This window comes from Meriones unguiculatus, chromosome 3 (genome assembly GCF_030254825.1).
Source record: "Meriones unguiculatus strain TT.TT164.6M chromosome 3, Bangor_MerUng_6.1, whole genome shotgun sequence".
NCBI classification, from domain to species: domain Eukaryota; kingdom Metazoa; phylum Chordata; class Mammalia; order Rodentia; family Muridae; genus Meriones; species Meriones unguiculatus.
This window is the reverse complement of record NC_083351.1, coordinates 34,113,867-34,128,308: the sequence shown is the minus strand read 5'-3', so window position 1 is coordinate 34,128,308 and position 14,442 is coordinate 34,113,867. Positions and strand designations below refer to the sequence as shown.

Sequence of the window (14,442 nt, the reverse complement as noted above, 5' to 3'; positions counted from 1 at the left end):
GCTCCTGTCTTCTCCAGGTCATACTAACTCCCCCTTCTTTCATATGATTCTCTGCACTCTGCCGAAGGTTTGGTTATGAGTCTCAGTATCTGCTTTGATACTGCTAGGTAGAGACTTTCAGAGGACCTCAGTGGTAGGCTCCTGTCCAGTTACTTGTTTTCTCCTATAAGATTCATTCCTCTGTTGAGAATTCTGTTTAGCTCTATACTCCATATTTTAATTGGATTATTTGGTTTATTGTTGTATAATTTCTTAATATGCTTTGGATATTAGCCCTTTGTCTGATGTAGGATTGGTGAAGATCTTTTTCCAATAAGTAGCCTGTCATTTGCTCTATTGACAGTGTCCTTTGCTCTACAGAAGCTTTTCAGTTTCATGAGGTCCTATTTGTTAATTGTTGATCTTAGAGAGCCTGAGCTGTTGGTGTTTTGTTCAGGAAGTTGTCCCTATGCCAATGAATCACAGGCTTTTCCTCATTTTCTCTTCTATTAGATAGAGTGTATCTGGTTTTATGTTGGGGTCTTTGATCTTCTTGGACTTGAGTTTTGTGCAGGGTGCTAGATATAGATCTATTTGCATTTTTTCAACATGTAGACATCCAGTTAGAGCAGCACCATTTGTTGAAACTGCCGCTTTTTCCATTGTATGGTTTGTCGAAAACCAAGTGCCTGTAGCTATATGGGTTTGTTTGTATATCTTCAGTTTGATCCCTTTGGTCAGCCTCTCTGTTTCTGTGCCATATCATGCAGTCTTTATTACTATTGCTCTGGAGTACAGCTTGAAATCAGGGATCGTGTTACCTCCAGGAGTTCTTTTATTGTACAGAATTATTTTAGCTCTCCTGGGTCTTTTATTTTTTTCATGTGAAGTTGATTGTTGCTCTTTCAATGTCTGTAAAGAATCATGTTGGGAATTTCATTGCATCTGTAGATTGCTTTTGGTAAGATGGAAACTTTAAACTATGTTAATCCTACTGATCCAGGAGCATGAGAGATCTTTCTATTTTCTAGCATCTTTTTTTATTTCTTTTGCCACAGACTTGAAGTTCTTGTCATATAGGTCTTTCACTTGCTTGGTTAGAGTTACACCAAAATATTTTATATTATCTGTGGCTATCATAAAGGGTGTTTCCCCTAATTTCTTTCTCAATCTGTTTAACTCTTGTGTAAAGGAGGGCTACTGATTTTTTCTTTTTAAGTATCTAGCCACTTTGCTGAATGTGTTTATCAGCTGTAAGAGTTCTCTGGTAGAATGTTTGGGGTCACTTATGTATACTATCATATCATCTGTGAATAGCGATACTTTGATTTCTTTCTTTCCAATTTGTATCTTCCATGATCTCCCTTAGTTGTCTTATTGCTCTAGCTAGAACTTCAAGTACTATATTGAATAGAAACAGAGAAAGTGGGCAGCCTTGTCTTGTCCATGATTTTAGTACAATTGCATTTAAATTGATGTTGGCTTTTGGCTTACTGTATATTGCCTTTATTATGTTTAGGTATGCACCTTGTGTCCTTGATCTTTCCAAGCTTTAAACGTGAAGGGGTGTTTTATTTTGTCAAAAGCCTTTTCAGCATCTAATGAGATGATCATGTGTTTTTTTTTTTTCTTTCAGATTGTTTATAGGGTGGATCACATTGATGAATTTTCATATGTTGAACCATCCCTGCATCTCTGGGATGAAACCTACTTGATCATGATGGACGATGTGTTCCTGGATTTGGTTTGCGAGTATTTTGTTCAATATTTTGCATCAATGTTCATAATGGAGATTGGTCTGAAGTTTTCTTTCTTTGTTGGGTTTTTGTAGGTATCAGGATGACTGTGGCCTCAGAGTGAATTTGGCAATGTTCTTTCTGTTTCTATTTTGTGGAATAGTTTCAGAAATTTTTATATTAGCTCTTCTTTGAAAGCCTGGTAGAATTCTGCACTGAAACTGTCTGGCTCCGGGCTTTCTTTGGTTGGGAGACTTTTAATGACTACTTCTATTTTCTTAGAGGTTATAGGTCTATTTATATTGTTTACCTGATCTTGACTTAATGTTGGTAAGTGGTATCTCTCAAGAAAATTATCCATTTCATTTAGATTTTCCGATATTTTGACATACAGGTTTTTGAAGTAAGATCTAATGATTCTTTAGATTTCCTTTATCTGTTGTTATGTGCCCCTTTTCATTTCTGATTTTTGCTAATGTGGATACTTTCTTTTTGCCTTTTAGTTAGTTTAGCTAGGGAGGGGTTTGTCTATCTTGTTTTTTTTCTCAAAAACAAACAAACAAACAAACAAAAACAAACAAACAGCTCTTGGTTTTTTGATTCTTTGTATTGTACTCTTTGTTTCTACTTTATTGCTTTTGCGCTGAGTTTGATTATTTCCTACCATCTACTCTTCTTGGGTGTGCTTGCTTCTTTTTGTTCTAAAGCTTTCAGGTGTGCTTTTAAATTGTTAGTATGGCAGCTGGCCGCGGTGGTGCACATCTGTAATCTCAGCCTTAGGGGAGGCAGAGGCAAGTGAATCTCTGGGATTTCAAGGACAGCCTGGTCTACAACGCAAGTCCAGGACAGCCAAAGCTACACAGAGAAATCTTGTCTCAAAAAAAAGTTAGTGTATGATCTAAGTACTATGAACTTTTCTCTTAGCACTGATTTCATTGTTTCCCATAAGTTGGGGGTATGTTGTACCTTCATTTTCATTGAATTCTAAAATCTTTAATTTCTTTCTTTCTTTCCTCCATGACCCAGTGGTCATTGACTAGAGAGTTGTTTAATTTCCGTGAGTTTTTAGATATTCTATTGTTTCTGTTGTTGTTGAAGAACAGCTTTAATCCATGGTGGTCTTTATAGAACACAAGGCGTTATTTCAATTTTCTTGTATCTGTTGAGGCTTGCTTTGTGTCCAAGTATGTGGTCAAATCTGCAGAAGGTTCTGTGCTGAGAAGAAGGTATTTTCTTTTGTGTTTGGATGGAATGTTCTGTAGATATCTGTTAGGTCCAATTGTCTCATAACATTGATTAGTTTCATTATATCTCTGTTTAGTTTCTGACTTGGTGACTTGTCCATTACTGAGAGAGGGGTTTTGAAATCTCCTACTATTAAAGTGTGGCATTCGATGTGTGGTTTAAGTTAGTAAAGTTTCTTTTATAAATGTGGGTGCCCTTACATTTGGGGCATATATGTTCAGAATTGAGATGTTATCTTGGTGAATTTTTGCTTTGATGAATATGAAGTGCCCTTCCCCATATCTTTTGATTAATTTTGGTTGAAAGACTATTTTATTGGACATTAGAATAGCTACTCTAGCTTGCTTCTTGTGTCCATTTGCTTGGAAAACCTTTTCCCAGCTGTTTACTCTGAGGTAATGTTTATCTTTGTTTCTTGTATGCAGAAAAATAATGTTTTAACAATCATTATGTTAGCCTGTGTCTTTTTATTGGTGAACTAAGACTATTGATGTTGAGAGATATTAATGACCAAAGATTGTTAATTCCTCTTATTTTTATGTTTGTGGTGTTAGTACATATGTGTGTTTATGTGTGCGTCCCTTCTTTTGTTTTTGCTGATGTGGAATAATTTATTTCCTGTTTTTTTTTTTTTTTTATGTAGTTACCCTCCTTGGGGTGGAGTTATCCTCCTAGTATTTTCTGTAGGGCTGGATTTGTTTAAATTTGGTTTTGTCTTAGAATTTTTTTGTTTTATCCATCTATGGTGTTTGAGAGTTTTGCTGAGTATAGTGGTCTGAGATGACATCTGTGCTCTCTTAGGATTTGAAAGACATCTGCCAGGCCCTTCTGGCTTTTAGTCTCTGTTGTCAGGTGTAGGTCTGTCTTCATATGTTACTTGAGCTTATTCCCTTGCAGTTTTTAATATTATTATTTTTTTGTCCTGTAGATTTAGTGTTTTGATTATTATGTGGTAGGAAGATTTCTTTTCTGGTCCAGTCTAATTGGTGTTCTGTGGGCTTCTTGTATGTTTATAGGCATCTCTTTCTTTAGGTTGGGGAAATTTTTTTTCTATGATTTTTGTTGAAAATATCTTTTGGTCCTTGAAGCTCAAACTCTTCACCTTCTTCTATTCATTTTATTCATAGGTTAGGTCTTTTCATAGTGCCCCACAATTCCTGGGTGTTTTCTTTCAGGAGATTTTTAGCTTTAACATTTTCTTTGATTGATGTATCAAATTTTTCTGTCATATCTTCTACACCTGAGATTCTCTCTTCTATCTTGTTGATTCTGTTGGTGATGTTTGCATCTGTTGTTCCTGTTCTCTTCCCTAAGTTTTTCATCTCCAGGAATCTGTTAGATTGTGCTTTCTTTATTGCTTCTATTTCCATTTTCAAGTCTTAGACAGTTTTATTCCTTTCCTTCACCCATTTAATTGTGTTTTCCTCTAGTTCTTTAAGGGATTTATTCATTTCTTCTGTAAAAGCCTTTATCATCTTCATGAGACTGGATTTAAGGTCATTATTTTTCTTTTTTCTTTTTTGGTTCCTCCACTGTGTTAAGATATCCTGGGCTTTCTATAGTATGATAGTTGGGTTCTGGTGTTGTCATATTTCCCAGGCTCTTGATATTTGTGTTCTTATGCTGACCTTTAGCCCTCTACTTGTCTCTGGTATTGGCCTCAGGTAATAGAAGGCGAGTTATGGGTCAGAATATGGAGCATTGGGGAGAAAGTGCAGTTTTACCTCTGTTGGGAGTGTTTTAGGGGGATGGACTGGCTGGGGTGGGGATGTGACTCTTACCTGGTGGTCCCTGATGGCCCAAGGTCTCTGGAAATACAGGTATGGCTGTGACCCATGAGATAGAGCAGGCTTGAGGGAGGGTGTGGCTTACTCCTGTTGTGTTTGCCCAGGGGTCCGGTTAAGGTAGCGGGCTGGCATGTGGAGGTCTCACTTGTTTGTCCTGGGTGACCACTATGGGCCTCTGTGGATGGGGGCTGCACACTGGGCCAGGAATGGGGTTTTCAGGGGTAGGGTGGGGTTCTCTCCTGATAGGCTTTTTGAGAAGACAAGGCAAGGGAATTGTGGTCTGAGGATTCTGACCTGGTGGTCCCTGGGGGCTGCCATCCTCCTGGAATGCTTGTAGGGGTGAGGTTCAGTAGATGAAGAATGCAGGGGGCAGGGCATCACCCACCACTGCTGTGTTTGCTCAGCTACATGGCACATGCAGGGGTTGTGTGTAGAGGTCTCACCTGTCTGCCCCAGATGGCCCCCATGGCCCTCCAGGAATTGGAGATCTCGAGTGGGAATGGGGTGCCCAGAGGATGGGGTAGGGCTCTCCGCTGCTGGGTTTGCAGGGATGATTTTTTTTTTAAGGGTAGGAGTGATGGGGACATGGCACAGAGTAAGGGTGGGGAATAAGTTCTTTTTTCCATCGTGTAGGTTCTAGAGATTGAATTTAAGTCTTCAGCTTGGCAGCGAGCTCCTTTACCACCTGAGCCATCTTGCTGTCCCCATGAAGGATATTTCAACAGTTTGCTAGTTTATTTTGTCTAATGTCAGTGGGTATTCAATAGTACCTTGAATTGAGAAGGGCTGTGTTTTTCTTACAGGATATCTGTATTTCACTGGATTTTACTTTTTATAGGACTTGAAATAGTTTTATGATTTTTGTAAGCATAAAAAAAAAGGTTTCTTAGAGCTGGAGAGATGGCTCAGAAGTTAAGAGCATTGTCTGCTCTTCCAGAGTTCCTGAGTTCAATTCCCAGCAACCACATGGTGGCTCACAACCATCTATAGTGAGATCTAGTGCCCTCTTCTGGTGTGATGTCATAATGCAGACAAATTATTGTATACATAATAAATACATCTTTAAAAAATAGGTTCCTTTATAGTATTTGCATGCTTACACAGTACTCTTCTCATTCACACTCACCCACATCACCCTTCCTTGGCCCCCTCCTACACACTTCTTTCCTGTCATATCTGCAAGCAGCCTCACATTTACGCTTTAAAATCTTAGCCCCACAAATAAAAAGTAACATATAATATTGGTTTTTCTTTTCATTCCTTTTTCTTTTCCATTCCCATTATCCCCTCCTCCTTCCACACAGTCTGCTTTCTGCTTTCATATCTAAAAACCTAGGAATTTAAAAAGTTTTTTTTACATTTTTAAACTTATTTTTTATATTAATTACAGTTTATTCCCTTTGTATTCCACCTTAGACCCCTCCCTCATTCCCTCCCAATCCCACTCTCCCTCCCTCATCTCCTCCCATGCCTCTTTCCAAGTCCACTAATAGGGGAGGTCCTCCTCCCCTTCCATCTGACCCTAGCTTATCAGGTCTCATCAGGACTGGCTGCATTGTCCTCCTCTGTGGCCTGGCAAGGCTGCTCCCCCCTCAGGGGGAGGTGGTCAAAGAGCCAGCCACTGAGTTCATGTTAGAGACAGTCCCTGTTCCCATTACTAGGCAACTCACTTGGATACTGAGCTGCCATGGGCTACATCTGTGCAGGCCTCTGAAAGACTCTACCCAGCAGTGTATCAAAGCAGATGCTGAGACTCATAACCTATCTTTGAGCAGAGTGCAGGGAATCTTATGAAAGAAAGGGGAGATAGTAAGACCCAGAGAGGACAGGAACTCCACAAGGAGAGCAACAATACCAAAATATCTGGGCACAGTGGTCTTTTCTGAGAATTAAAAAATCTTGATTAAACCTTGAATCTAGATTCCTCATGTTAGAAAAAAACATGTGATATTTCCCTTGTGGGCCTGGCTTATTTCATTTAGCATGATTAAAGCCATGCCTTTTTTTTTTCTTTTTTTCTTTCTTTCAGAAAACAGAGAAGATGGTGATGACAAGCAGGTGGTCGCAGAGATCATGGCAAGAAGTTTTATTCCAACTGTGATAACGACTATTTCTTGGGAAGGCTTTCACTTTGCTGGGCATGAGATTCGAATTACCGAAGCCAAGGATTGTTACGGTGCATTTGTCTGGCCCTCGGTATAATTTTTTACAAAATTGCTGCACCCAATTATTTCCCAGTTTTATTTATTGTTCTTTTCGACTTGGAAGAAGGAAATAGGTAGCAAGATTCTATTTTGTGATCTTAGACAACACTAAAATTGAGTGTTGAGAGTTTGCTTCCAACAATTAAATTTGTTTCTGACTTTATTGACATTCGTAGGCTAAATAAAAATGTAGGTGTCTTCAGCTTTTATAACTATGAGATAGGAAAAGAGTAAATGTTTTCATTTCTTATTTTTATTGGCTCTGTTTGAATTAAACAAGCATAAAGGATGTCTATATGCAGCTCACAAGTAGGATACTTCTAAAGACACCCACTCCTTCACGAGCGACTTCATGAAGGGTGGTAGACCACAGCTACTCCCATCACAACCTCACAAGTTACTCGGAATCATCCAGTATTGTGAGAAATGTAAAGATGGTCGATTTTAAACGACGACACTCTGTAGTTTCACTCATTTTTGCCTTTCTTTTCAATGAGGACTTTTTCTACCCAGCCAAAATGTTGGGCTCAGGGGAAGTACTTCTGATGGTAATTTTCTAGAATGATTTGTATGAACATCCACGAATTTACTCATACCCAGAGGTGCACATGCTCAGATCAGAATATCTATGGGGTTTAATTTTACTATTATTGCTTCAAACATCCTTTCCTCTCAATTTTCCTAGGCCCTTGTTCTATGCTATTTCCTGGAAACACATGCCAAGCAATATAACATGGTTGATAAAAATGTGATTGAAATTGGAGCTGGGACAGGGCTTGTCTCCATTGTGGCAAGTTTGCTTGGTAAGTAGGTATGTTTTTTTTTTTTTTTTTTTTATCAAATGGAGCTGGTCAGAAAACTAATGACCAAACATCAGTAGTCACTTCTGCTTTCCAGTGTATTATGATCTAGGATTGTGTGACTCCACACCTGACCCTGAGTGGGTCCTGAACTTGGATGAGTGAGGCATCTGCCCACTCAGGGCCTCTCCTGCCCAGTTGCCCATGCATGGAGCTCTGCTTCCTGGGAACTCACTTCCCCATTCGGGAAGAGCCCTGTTAGGGCTGCGGGGAGGCCCCATCTCAGACCTTCGAAGAAAGGGATGAGCGCTCAGCACGCGACATTGATGAGCTTCTCCCGCCCATGTGTAACTCCTTAATTATTTAAAACAGACTTCATCAAGGAACTCTACCAAGGTTAACATTTCTTTCCTGGTTTCTTCCCAGAATTTTCTGCGTAAGCAGCTTTAAATCTTCCCGTGGAATGTGAACTAAGGAGCCTAGCCTGGGGGGGTGGGGGGTGAACTTCGTCATCCTGCTAGATTCCTTTGGGGGTTCTAGAATGCTAGGCTTTTATGAACGTGCTCCTATTAAAATAGGGGAGGAGTATTAAGAATCACACACAACTCGTATCTCTGCTTTGATTTTTAGGGGTTTGTCTTTGAATTTGATTCTTCATTTCCATTCTTCATTTTATGACCTCTAGGTCTCTCACCAGCATCTTTTCCATCTGAATGTGCAAAACTGTCTCTCTGCATGGCTGCCGTGGTTTAGCCCAATATTTTTGTTCTACATTTCATTGTTTTCATTTGGCTTCACCCTCTGAAGTTTACGACCCCAGTCTATCTTACTTTTTTTTTTTTTATCATCAGAAGAACAAACCTATAGCTTTAAAATCTTGAGAGGAATTTAAGATTTAGTAACTTAAAACTTTCTAATCACTGAAGAAATACAAGACCCTGAAAGTCCTTCCCAATACTGAAATTAAAACTTTTCTCTGCCTGGAGGCTGTTTCACCTGGAATGGTTAGACTCGGGGACTCTATTAAAAAATCTGTTGAATCCTCCTGGTTCAGGATCAGACAGAGTCTATGTTTTGGAAAGCTCTTTGGTCTGTTAAAAAGAATTGATCTCTTCGGTGTATTTGTTTAACTTGAGACAAACATAAAAAAGATGAACGTCATTTGTTCAGTATCCTGAAAGTGGTAATGATTGTGTCTTTAGATACAAATACAGTATCTGGGTACTTTTAACACAGTATGGGCAAGAGGTATTCCTTACCTTGGGATTTTAAAAAGATTTGTTGAAAATTAGATTTATCTACATTAAGACTTATGGCCAATTGTTGCATGGAATCTTATGAAAGAAGAGGGAAATAGTAAGATCTGGAGAGGACAGGAACTCCACAAGGAGAGCAACAAAACCAGAAAATTTGAACAGAGGGGTCTTTCCAGTGACTCATACTCCAACCAAGTACCAGGCATGGAGATAACCTAGAACTCCTGCACAGATGTAGCCCATGGCAGCTCAGTGTCCAAGTGGGTTCCATAGTAATGGGAAGAGGGACTGCCTCTGACATAAACTGATCGGCCTGCTCTTTAATCACCTCCCCCTGAGGGGGGAGCAGCCTTACCAGGCCACAGAAGATGACAATGCAGCCACTCCTGATGAGATCTGATAGACTAAGATCAGAAGGAAGGAGAGAAGGACCTCCCCTATCAGTGGATTTGGGGAGGGGCATTCGTGAAGAAGGGAGAGGGAAGGTGGGATTAGGAGGGGAGGGGTTTATGGGGGGATACAAAGTGAATAAAGTGTAATTAATAAAAAAGATATGAAGGTTGATATTTCTACCAACGGCATGTATACTTTCCTTTTATTTTTAATTTTCATATCATTGCAGTTGATGTGAAGAGATATCTGGCATGAGATTGGTGAATGGTTCTGGTTTGTTCTGAGTTCACCTAGACTTCTTATTCTGTTGTGGCTTCCCATTTCTTATCCTAGTTTGTATTGTCTGATGCTATCTATGGCTTTGCTTAATATGAGCTTTATTTATAGGTTATTTTCAGATTCTGTTACTGGTCATTTTGCGAACCAAATATTTTAGAAATTAGCTGCTGCCAAGGTCCTTCATGAAAAGGGCACTACTCTTCGCTCACAACTCAGAAACTGTTTCTGCTTTCTTCCCATAAGCTTTCTGTCCTCCACCCAGGACCTTTGGCTTAGGGCTGTATACATAAATATCTCCTGGTAGGAAGATTTATGCTTTGGATGGAGGCAAGGGGAAACTGGCCATAAATATACATGTCATGCTACTTTCCATGTGATTAATTTTAAAAAAGTTTTTTTCCCTTTCTCTACTCATATGAGCACTCCCTGTTCAATCCTAGAATACCCAGTATTACTTATATTCATGAAAGGCTTAGAATTTTTCTTTCTGACTCTTGTTGGTCATGATAGTCATGTTTATTAGATGGTTGGAAAAAATAAAAAATTTAAATCAACTTTTGTCAGGGTTGGAAGAATCAGGTCATTTCCTAATATCAACATGTATGTAGGCTCCTCTTTTCAGATGTCTTACACATTTAAAACAGTGATTGTACAAAGTTTTCTATTTTCTTCAGCCAACTCTTGGTGGAAGGATGATTCATAGAATACCACTTCCACAGAGTATTGGAATATTTCATTTTTTTGACTTACATGTCTCTTCATATGTTTTGCATTTATTTCTATGTAACTACAGTTCTTTACAAGTCTCCCAGCATCACATTTCAGTGGTGTTTATTAGTGGGTGATCCGCCTATAAGTCTTGGGTCATTTCTCACCTAGGATGAGACTGATGAAATCTAGGTACTTCTTTGTGGTGCTTATACCAGTTAGGTTTCTGTTGCCATGAGAAACACCAGGACCAAAAACAACTTAGGGAGAAAAGGGCTCATTTCATCTACAACCCTCAGGTCAGTCAAGGACCAGGAACCCAAGGCAAAAAACTGGAGGCAAGAACTGAGGCAGAGGCCATGGAGGAATGCTATTTATTGGCTTTGGTTGGCACAGCTTGCTCAGCCTGTTTTCTTTTATTTCTTTCTCTCTTTTTTTTTTCTTTCACCTGAGATGAATAGATTTAATTTTTTTAATTTTTATTTTTTAATATTAATCGCAGGTTATTTACTTTGTATCCCAGCCATAGCCCCCTCCCTCATTCCCTCCCAATACCACCCTCCCTCCCTCATCTCCTCCCTGTCCCTTTCCAAGTCCACTGCTAGGGGAGGTCCTCCTCCCCTTCCATCTGGCCCTAGCTTATCAGGTATCTTCAGGACTAGCTGCCATGTCCTCCTCTGTGGCCTAGCAAGGCTGATCCTCCCTGAGAGCGGGGGACGGAAAGGAACCAGTCATTGAGTTCATGTCAGAAATAGTTCCTGTTCCCCTTACTAGGAAACACACTTGATAAATGTTTTAATTTTTATTTATGTATTTTGCCTCCTGGTCTGTAGCCCTCTCCCTCCTCTCCTCCTGGTCCCACCCTCACTCTTTGTTTTCTCCTTCCCCCTTACCTACTCCTCAGAGAAGGGGAGCCTCCCTCACCTCAGCATATCAAGTTGCATCAGGACTGAGTGCACCCTCTTCCCCTATGGCCTGGCAACGTAGCCCTGCCAGGGTAAAGTGATTGAAAAGCATCCAACAGAGTCCGTGTCAGAGTCAGCCCCCAATCCACTTACTAGGGAACTATATGAGGACCAAGCTGCCCATTGGCTACATCTGTGTAGGTGGCCTATGTCTAGTCCATGCATGGTCCTTGGCTGGTTTTTCAGTCTCCACAGTATCTCCCTGGGTCCTGGTTAGTTGGCTCTGTTGGTGTTCTTGTGGAGCTTCATCCCCTCTGAGTCCTTCTATCCTTCTCTCTACTCTTCCACAAGGCTCCCTGCGCTCCATCCAATGTTTGGTTGTGGGTCTCTGCATCTGTTTCCGTCAGGTGCTGGGTGGAGCCACTCAGAGGACAGCTGTGCTAGGCTCCCATCTATAAGCACAGCAGAGTATCGTTAATGGTGTCAGGGTTTAGCTGTCTCCCATGAAGTGAGTTTCAGGTTGGGCCAGGCATTGGTTAGACATTCCCTCAATCTCTGCTCTGTTTTTGACTCTGCACATCTTGTAGGCAGAGTAAATATTGGGTGGAAGTTTTTGTGGGTGGGTTGGTGTTCCCTTCCCTACACTAGGAGCTGTGTCTAGTTAGAGGGTGACCTCTTCAGTCTCCATGACACTTCAGCTTGCTTAGGGGTGACTCCATCTGCAGTGGGCTGGGCCTTCCCTCATTAATCATGAGTCAAGAAAATGTCCCCAGAGACCTGCCCACAGGACAGAAAACTAGCCAGTGTATTGTTGGTAGTTTGTTACTTCTCTATATCATTCACCAAGTTTCAAAGCATTCAGAGGCTTGCAACTCTTTGGAAAGTACTGCCTTCATCAGTGACCTTGGATTATTGCCATGAGGTGCTCTTTTTTTTCCTAGCCTGTAATAGCTAAATAGAGAACAACAGTGTTGAGCTAGACAAAGCCCAGGGGGTCAGCAGGACACAGAAGTATCATATCATGAGATCCTGTTTTGTTTTTTTTGTTTTGTTTTTTTTTTTTGTTTTGTTTTTTTGTTTCTTTAAGAGGGGCAGAGAAGTGATTTAGTGTCCATTCTGAAAAGCACTGTCCTGTATGTGCCTTTTCTTTGGGCCTAGTTGTGAAGAATCTCAGAGTGCATATTGGCTTGAAACCTGACTGACATTGCAAGAGGGTCACTTTTCCTATGAACCTTTTTTTTTTTTTTAAACAGGTGCTCGTGTGACTGCTACAGACTTACCCGAATTACTTGGAAACCTGCAATATAATATTTCCAGAAACACCAAGATGAAATGCAAGCATTTGCCTCAGGTTAAAGAGTTATCCTGGGGAGTAGCCTTAGATAGGAACTTCCCAAGGTCTTCTAATAACTTCGACTACATCCTGGCGGCTGATGTTGTCTATGCCCATCCCTTCCTGGAGGAGCTTCTCATGACCTTTGACCATCTCTGCAGAGACACTACCACTATCCTCTGGGTTATGAGATTCAGGCTGGAGAAAGAAAATAAATTTGTAGATAGATTTAAGGAACTGTTTGACCTGGAGGAAATTTCTAGTTTCCCTAGCCTGAATATTAAGTTGTACAAAGCTATGAAGAAAAATCGGAGGAGTGCATAGTGAATTAGGACCTAAGCATGTCAAGGTATTTTTTAGTAGATATTGCTTTAAAGAAAACACACACACACACACACACACACACACACCACTGTGAGAATAAAAAGTAACTCTAAACTTGCCTTATTGTAGGCAAAGATTTTTACACACACACACACACACACACACACACACACAGCAGGTGCATCTGTAGGATAATTTGTTCCTAAGTGTGTCTGCTCAGCACTCTAATTCCGTAATTACACAAACTTTCAGCAACATTCAACTAGATTCTGTTGTAGGTGGTTATTGATATTTACTATTGTTTTACCTTCTGGTAACGCTGCTGTTAATCCTCAGCAGCTGTATAACCAAACCACCACACAGAGACTGGGTTTTTAGTTAACCTAGAACACAATGCTGGGCAATATTTACTCCCTCCTAAACCTCCAAGCCCTCAGTTTCCTAACATTTAGATTTCCTACATTATACTTGCTTTTTGTGAAATCTTAGTTCTGGTTCATGCTCCACATCCTCCAAGATCTCTCCTCCAGCTCTGCTCTCCTCATGCTCTCCCCTCCTCGAGCTCCTCCTCCTTCTTGCCCCTTCCTGTTCTCTAGCTCCTCCCCTCTTTCCTGTCCTCTGGCTCCTCCCATTGCACAACATTGTATCTAGTTGCTTTATTTGTGTCCTGTTTACACAAGAGTTGAGACAGGATGCTTATAGTGAGTATCACAATGCAATATCCAGATTGAAACCAGAGAGTTGGGGGTGGGGAAATCAGCATTTGAATTAACAAGGGTAAGGCATATACATTTTAAAAGAACATTATACCAACATTTCCCCCTTTAAGTCCAATAAAAGGCTCCTTTTCTTTCAATACAACAATAATTATGAAATTATGAAAACTGTTAGGTAAGATCTACACGTGCAATGTCTAGTCCATGTGTATTTAGCACATGGAGAGGGTATCTTAGGAGAAAGTGTCTGATTATCTTATCTATCTTGATAAGTTTAAAGTTCTATACCTAAATTAACTTTTATCCTTATTGGTATTACCTATATAAAAAGATTTCTTAATTTCTAAACAACTTAATCTTAAATGTGATACTGTAACTACTTGGTCTTCAACCCCATCAGAGACTTGAGAAGGAATAACATCAGTTATGAGAGAAAATAGGAAGTGCATGTTAGCAGCTTCCAAAAAATAAAAAAAACTGACAGAGACAGTTTGCTGCTGAACAGTCACCCATAACTCTCTATAACGTTGGAGCATCATCTTCAGCCTTCTGGCTCAGAATATCTTGACAGACATATACGTGAAGCAGGAACTATTTAGGAACTGCTTACCCTGTCTTGGCAGAGTTCTGCAGTCGACTTGTCCTGCATTTAAGCTCTCCCATTTTAGGCAGAATTTGTCTGTTGTGAAGCGAGGATATTTTCTTTACCCAAGTGGCTTGTTGGCCACATTTGAAGCCATCTCCATATGGAGGTTCTTTGATGCTCATTATCTTCTT

General features: G+C 40.2%; 1 protein-coding gene across 1 annotated transcript; it reads left to right on the top strand.

Annotated features, from left to right (window-relative positions):
* The first annotated feature begins 5,212 nt into the window (after positions 1–5,212).
* Positions 5,213–12,949, top strand: LOC110565460 (protein-lysine methyltransferase METTL21E). The gene is made up of 4 exons (XM_021663147.1): positions 5,213–5,267; positions 6,777–6,943; positions 7,637–7,754; positions 12,546–12,949. Exons 1-4 carry the CDS (start codon positions 5,213–5,215, stop codon positions 12,947–12,949), a joined length of 744 nt encoding a protein of 247 aa, XP_021518822.1.
* The last annotated feature ends 1,493 nt before the right edge of the window (positions 12,950–14,442 follow it).

Coding starts and splice junctions, on each gene's coding strand:
- LOC110565460 (XM_021663147.1), top strand. CDS start 5,213: ATGGCCCTCCAGGAATTGGAGATCTCGAGTGGGAATGGGGTGCCCAGA. Junction 5,268..6,776: donor TGGGGTGCCCAGAGGATGGG/GTAGGGCTCTCC, acceptor TCTTTCTTTCAG/AAAACAGAGAAGATGGTGAT. Junction 6,944..7,636: donor GTGCATTTGTCTGGCCCTCG/GTATAATTTTTT, acceptor CAATTTTCCTAG/GCCCTTGTTCTATGCTATTT.